At 39.9% G+C, this 7,659-nt stretch overlaps 1 protein-coding gene across 1 annotated transcript; it reads right to left on the bottom strand.

The window, feature by feature from the left end:
* Positions 1–2,711: 2,711 nt before the first annotated feature.
* Positions 2,712–6,810, bottom strand: wfikkn2b (WAP, follistatin/kazal, immunoglobulin, kunitz and netrin domain containing 2b). Its single transcript, XM_082152011.1, has 2 exons — positions 6,264–6,810; positions 2,712–5,574 (listed from the first exon to the last, which is right to left on the bottom strand). The coding sequence occupies exons 1-2, from the start codon at positions 6,462–6,464 to the stop codon at positions 4,087–4,089; spliced, it is 1,689 nt and encodes a 562-aa protein (XP_082008137.1). The 5' UTR covers positions 6,465–6,810; the 3' UTR covers positions 2,712–4,086.
* Positions 6,811–7,659: the final 849 nt, after the last annotated feature.

Below are 7,659 nucleotides of genomic sequence, written 5' to 3'. Positions count from 1 at the left end.
TGTTAAAGATATAAAAGATTGGATGACGCGTAATTTTCTTTTATTAAATCCAGACAAGACAGAGGTAATACTTATCGGTTCAAAAAACCGCCCACAAAACCTCGCACAATACAACTTTAACATCATAGGATGTCCTGTTACTTTATCCTCTACAGTAAAAGACCTGGGTGTTATACTCGATTGCAACCTGTCTTTTGAAAATCATATTTCTTATGTTACAAAAACAGCCTTTTTCCACCTTAGAAACATTGCTAAGCTACGTAATATGCTATCAGTTTCTGATGCAGAAAAGTTAGTTCATGCATTCATGACCTCGAGACTGGATTACTGTAATGCTTTATTAGCTGGTTGTCCTGCATCCTCAATAAACAAGCTACAGTTAGTCCAAAATGCCGCCGCTAGAGTTCTTACGAGATCAAGAAAATATGATCATATAACACCGATTTTATCATCACTGCATTGGTTACCTATAAAGTTCCGTATTAATTACAAGGTATTGCTACTGACTTATAAAGCCCTAAACGGCTTAGCTCCAGTCTATTTAACGGATCTTCTATCGCCCTATAATCCATCGCGCTCTTTGAGATCACTAAATTCAAGGCTTTTGGTCATACCTAGGATATCCAGAACCACCAAAGGAGGGAGAGCATTTTCACATTTGGCTCCAAAACTCTGGAATAGTCTTCCTGATACTGTTCGTTGCTCAGACTCGCTCTCCCAGTTTAAAACTAGATTAAAGTCGCATCTCTTCAGCCAGGCATTCATATAATCCTACAGTTCAAACTACAATCCGGCCTCTATCCAATGCCAGAGGAGAACTGGCCCCCGACTGAGCCTGGGTTCTCCCAAGGTTTTTTTTTTCTCCATTAGGTCACCTGATGGAGTTTTAGGACACCATTAGGTCACCTGATAGAGTTTTAGGACACCATTAGGTCACCTGATGGAGTTTTAGGACACCATTAGGTCACCTGATGGAGTTTTAGGACACCATTAGGTCACTTGATGGAGTTTTTCGGTTCCTTGCCACTGTTGCCTTTGGCTTGCTCAGTTGGGGATATTTTGGGGATATTTAATTTAATTTTATCAATCAATAAATTCCTCTTGAAACAAACTTTGTTGTATTATTTTAATTTAATACTGTGAAGCTGCTTTGATGCAATCTGTATTGTGAAAAGCGCTATACAAATAAACTTGACTTGACTTGACTTGACTTGAAACGATTCAGTGTTCGCATGTTATGCTTAGCCTTAGTAACTGAAAACCAATCGCGTGCCTCATTTTCACGTTTTGGACTGTAAACGAAACACCGCGCGTTCAATAGGCGAACAGTCGTTTCAGCGTTTAAGGGGGGAAAAATTTCTAATTTAGACACAAAACTAGACAATTGGAATTAAGAAGAGACCGTTTCATTCTTACCTTTATAGTCTGAAATGTCCATTCAGCATAAACTTGATTTTGGTCAGGTAAAATGTAATGAGAATGCGCAGCGCTAGATCCTCTACATAAACAGTGCAGCGTTCGTCCAATCAGTGACCCTAACACCGCAAATATGCAAATGAGTTGCAAATATGCAAACGTTAACCCAGGGTTTAGGAATGTACAGTGTGAAACGTCAGCATGAAAACCCAGGACTAGTTATTCATTTGGCATAATTTCCCGAACCATTTATTTAGTTCTCAAAACAAAGACACATTTCACCTGTTTTTACCGTTTTATTCAGTCTATGGTTTTCACACACGTTCCACTTTTCTTAAAGGGATAGTACACTCAAAACAGAAAATTCTGTCATAATTTACTCACCTTCAAAATGTATTTCTTCTGCTGAACACAAAAGAAGATATTTTGAAGAATGTCGGTACCAAATTAACAGTTGACTTCCTATGTCTTCCCCCCAAACTGTCTGTGTGTCATCTGAGGCCAAAGTTTGATTCTGACAAAATGTGTTTTTGACTAAAATATTTGATTTTGATGTGACAGTTTGAAGTTTAAGTTGGTGTGTAGTTCTGAGATTGTGCAGTTGTAAGAAAACTATGAATTGTTTAATGTATTGTGTATAAATAACCCAGAAATCTGTTTACCTGGGGTTTAGAATGACCCAGGAATAGGATTAACTAGTTGAAGTCAAGTGTGAAACGCCTTAAAGCTCTCACTGCAGTTTATGTTACAGGACACAATTATTCCCAAATTGATCCCTTTGTAGATGGTAATATGTAGGTTTCAGGCTACATCTAATTGTTTTGATATTTCATTTTTTCAAAATATTTCAGTATGATTTACCAGTTTTTAAAAAGAGTATGTAGACATGTTAATTGGCCTGAAGATTCATAGAGTTTTAGTGCCGTTTGTGTCTGAGTGAGAAAATACTTCATGCAATCTGAAAGATGTCATCATTGAGGGAATGTTGTGCTAAAGCAATGGAAAATGATCCACAGTTCAGCCCACATGACCTAAGTATTGAGAAATAATAATAATAATAAAAATTAAAATTCCTTCCAAAACATTTGTTTGCATAATTGGTGTTGTGCACTTGGAAAAATAGAAGAAATGCTAAATCATATACACAGTTCTTTACACAAAGATGGATTATTTCTCCTACTGAAATCGATCTTATTTTCAATATTATAGTACAACTTATCTAAGTGCATTAAGCAAATCTAATCAGTACAACAGGAACAACAACAAATCTTCCGTCATAAAAGTTCAACCAAACAGACAGGAAAAAGTTAATTTATTCAAACCATCAAAACAAAAACATGTTCCAAAAAATGCATTAATTTCCAGCACTTACTGACTTTATAAGGCATCTCCGTTTGAAGTCACTGGGACTTGTCTTTGGCCCTCAGATGTGTTTGATTAATGCGTCTTATGTCCACAAATGTTCTTTTACTTTAACTGTAAGGGCAACTCTTATAAAAACCTTCCAAGTTGATGTGAGCATTTCTATGCAAGCTGTAGAAACTAGAGGTGTAACAATATGTCGTGTCACAATATATATCACAATACAAAAATGCAACAATATGTATCGTGGATAGTTCACCCAAAATAAAAAATTACTTACGTTTTCAGCGTTTTAGTGTCAGTACTACATTAAACCATAGATATCATATAATAAAGGCTAGATGTCTCGTCCATGCTGCTGGCCAATGGAGGTCGACGTCCGCACACGGCGGCCATCTTGCCACAGGGAGCTCGCTCACTGGTAACATTGTGTTAATGGTGCATGTACTTTTTAAATAACCATAACTTGCTCAATTTTCTACCGATTTTCAAACGGTTTGGTTTGTTATAAACGTCAGAGATGTAGTTATGACACTGCATTCTTATCAATAAATATAATATTATATATTTAAACATGTTCAAGCATCCAGAATTATAGCCACGTTAATAACGTTTGTAAGAAACCAAACCGTTTGTAAATCCGTCAAGATTTCAGCGAGATAAGAGGATTTGTGTTCGTGCTGATCACTCACCTTACTTCAGATACCACAGAGCTCGCCAGAAAGCTTCCCTGTGACAAGATGGCCGCCGGTGATGCCGTTCGAGACTCTGCCTTAAGACATCTAGCCTTATATGGATATCTATGCATTAAACTACTATATATAACGTTGGATATAATGTATAATAATGCAATGGGGGAATATTTCTGGGGCCTGATAATGCCAAATGTTAACAGTAAAAAGTGTCCGACATTATTTTAAATATAGTCAGTGAAAGAGTGCAAACATATTCATGTTAAATAATTCTGTATTTTTCAGCTTCAGCTTCAGAATCATGAATATTGTTATTCTAGTGTCTCTATTGTCCTGTGCTTTGGGTTTCAGCACCAAGTCCAAACCTATTCATTCACACACACAATGTAATGCCAAATTAGCATTTTAATCAACAGTAAAAAAATGGTTAACCTTTTATCATATGTCTTGGAGTATCGCGATAATATGGTCTCGTGAGTTCAGTATCGTGATATGTATCGGATCGTGACATGAGGGGATCGTTACACCCCTAGTGGAAACATATCTAACCTTGTCAGAACTAAGACTAACATCAGAACCGTTGAATCGTTCGTGAACATGATGTCTGGGAAAAGTCCTACTGGATGAACTCTTTCAAAATGTCGCAGGTGTTTTTATTGATGACCTCGCGTAGCTTTCGAACGCGGCGGACGCTGGAAAGCACGATGAAGCTGTCGGGTTGCAGGACAGCCATGCCGTTATGAACGTCTCCCATGATGATGATCTGGCCGTCTGTGGTGGTCACGTTCGGACACGGACAGGCCCAGTCCATGTTCTGCAGGGTCACCTCAAGCGGATCCTTCCCGAAGAACTTCAACCCCATTTTCTCATCCTTCAGGATCTCCTCCACCGTGACCAAAGCGTGACCAGAATCCTGATCCTCGGTGAGCTCCGTCACACGGCCTAAGATCACGAAATCACTCCTACAGAAGCTGGTCACCATCTTGTGCTTTGGTTTGCACGGTTTGCATCGCTGGATCCTCAGGATCGGGCATGTGTCTTCGCACGCGTCTTTGGTTTTGAAGTTGTTCTCGTTGCCTTTGCATCCGCCGTATACGAACGGCTGGCAGCGGCGCTGGGATCCGCTATACGCCCATCGAGGCTCGTACGCCTTGCAAGGTCCCTGGTAAATCGGGAGGTTACAAGGCGCGGAAAGCTCGTCCCGACACGACGACATGCATGTGTCGTAAGTGTCGAAGTGATTACGGTTTTTGCTGCAGTTGCCGTACGTAAAAGTAAAGCAGTTGTTCCTCTGTGGGTCGTAAAACCAGCTCAGCTTTTCCTCTCCACAATTATCACTATCCGGCACTTTAAAACACTCCTCGGCTGGGAAACCTGTGGAGTTTAGCTCTACAACCGGCTCTTGCTGGATTACGGACAGCGGGAAATGCGCGAGTACTGAGCCGCCAGCATTGGTAGCCGTGCACGTGTAAACACCGGCATCTTGCAGTTGTGCGTTGTAGATAACCAACTGCCCGATGTTAGTGACCACTACGTTCCCATGCACGTGATTGGGTTTCATAACCACGTTTCCGTGCTGTTTCTCCCAGGTTATCTCAGGCTTCGGTCGACCTGCAACTTCACAGAGAAAGCTAGCCGTGTCTCCGACGAACACGGATTGCTGAGACGGGATGCCGAGCATTATAGGAGTGTGTATGTGTACCGGAGTCGTGCGCTGGATTGTAGTGGTGGGTAATGCAGTGGTGCCGGTCGGGATGGGACTGGTGTTGGGCCACGTGAGATGAAAACGGCACGTTACGACCGATAAGGAGATTCCCTTCGAACACGCTTCGGCATCCATGTAGCACTTGTTGTAGTAGGTCATGCCGTCCGAGGCGCAGGTGAAGAGCGGGTCTCTCTCGCACCGGTCCCGGCACTTACACACCGGCTGGCCGTCCCAGATGTCGCACTGGGAGCCCTGCTGGGAACACTGGAACGTGTCGCAGGACGCCTCCGTTGGCAAACCCATCGGCCCTTTCTTGCCTGTAGTGTCGATGAAGCGCGCCGCCACACAGCTGCGGTTACCACACACATTGGCACAGCACTTCTCAAATGTTTCACATTCCTGGACAAATGTAAACAAAGAGTGAATAATCCTGATATGTACAAAAAATGTGTGTGTGTGTGTGTGTGTATGTATATAGTGCATGCATGTCCATTTTAGACATATATTGCGTTGTATTTATTTGATAATCTTGATTACATGAATGAAAGGAAATATACATAATATTGCAATGCAATATCAATTATTATATAAAAATGTGTATTTTATATACATTAAATTGAACATGCATGCAATTTATATAGAGTATGTATGTGTATTAATTTCACACACACACACATATATATATATATATATATATATATATATATATATAAACACACATATATTGCAGAATACTGTCGTTGCATTCACTTCATAATCCTGATTACATGAATCAAAAGAATTATACATATTGCAATGTTATAATATATATATAAATTATTCTATAAAATGTGCATATGTATATATATGAAATTAACATGCATGCATATATATATATATCTGCTATCATATTTATATTCTATATATTCATATATACAGAATATATATGAATTGAAAAAATATAGCATGTTTGTTCATTATACATATATATGTATATGTGTGAATATAGTTATATATCATATATGAATGAAATGGACATGCATGAAGCATGTATTACAGTCAAAATGACAACTAATTTGAATTAATTTGAATGGAAAGAAAAGGCAAACCTGGTCAGATTCACACTCTCGAGTGCAGGTGCTCATTGCATCAACCCACAGGTTCGGGTTCATGTCGTTTGGACAGATCCCCGCGTGGGAATGCGCCACTCTCTGCAAACTCATGCCTTTCACGCACTGCCTGTCCACAAACAGCAGCAGAACCTGTCCCGAGACGAACCAGATCCAGCGAGGAAACAGCATCCACCACATGTCGGAGGGCACGAATGAGGAATTATTTCGAGGAGTTTACTAACCTAATTTTATTGGAACAGCTGAGCCAGAACTGTGCGCCTCGAGCTTCCGAGCAGCAGGAGGGGGAAACAAAGAAAATCTCCCAGAGATTCAGAAAACTGTGAGTGGAAAATGAGTTTAGATCTCTGTATTTATACTCTCTAATAGTTTTCACTTCTTGAGCAACAAAGGCTTGCCTGACCACAAATCTCGCCCTCACGCGCAAATGACTGACATGAATTACTCTGCAGTTCTAGAGAGAGGATTAGAAACATCTGGTCCAGAGTTGGGTTGGTACTGGGACACCTGCCTCTCTGTGAAAGAGCTGAAGACTGAAGCGCTGTTTTAACCCTTTATCTGCGCGCGCTCGAGAAGTGCGCGCGCGCGATCCCTTCAGTGATGCGCTTTAAAAAGAAAAGATGCCACACAAAACTACAAAAAGGTACAACTGGACAATTTCAAACGTCAGCGTCTAAATAACCGTCTCTCCTTGTTTTTAGCCAATTACTGAAATCTGCATCATTCTACATGAAGAAGCTCTTGTAAAGAAATACAGGACAAAAGACAAAAAAAAGTGAGATAAGAAAGTAAAACGTCGGTTTTAGTATTGCTTTGTGATCATGTTGGCAGATATTAAAGAATCAGAAGGTTGTCATTTAACTATATGAAACATCCATGCAACTTCTCATCTGCATGTTAAATCATACAAATATCAATTTTACATCAAAGTTTGAGACATTAACTCAGTTTAAACCAAATGTGTTGTAACACTCCAAGGTTTCTCCTTTGACATACATGTGTAACATATTATTATTATTACATTATTATTAAATTATCCATCCATCCTTTGTCACTCTCGGGCGGAGAAACACCCTGAATGAAACTAAATTATTATTATTAATAAAATATAACTTCTTTAAGCACTAGCTACTTGTTTAGGTAAACTTGTTCTATCTATGGCATAAACAGTCACACAGTAAAACTCAAAATCTCTTTTTTGGAAACATCCGCGGTTCACTTCGCACGCGGACAAATTTGGTGGATCATCGACGCAATCTACTATCGAAAAAGTTGATTCTACGCAATAACTTATGTAGCCCCGCCCCTTTTCAGCGCTGCGCTCGTTGTCTTTTGACTTCCGGTCTGTATTTTCACAGCGAGTTTGCGTGTTTAT

This window comes from Leuciscus leuciscus (assembly GCF_965113295.1).
Source record: "Leuciscus leuciscus genome assembly, chromosome: 21".
Taxonomy (NCBI): domain Eukaryota; kingdom Metazoa; phylum Chordata; class Actinopteri; order Cypriniformes; family Leuciscidae; genus Leuciscus; species Leuciscus leuciscus.
The sequence above is the reverse complement of the archived record's forward strand: the minus strand, read 5'-3'. Positions and strand labels throughout refer to the sequence as shown.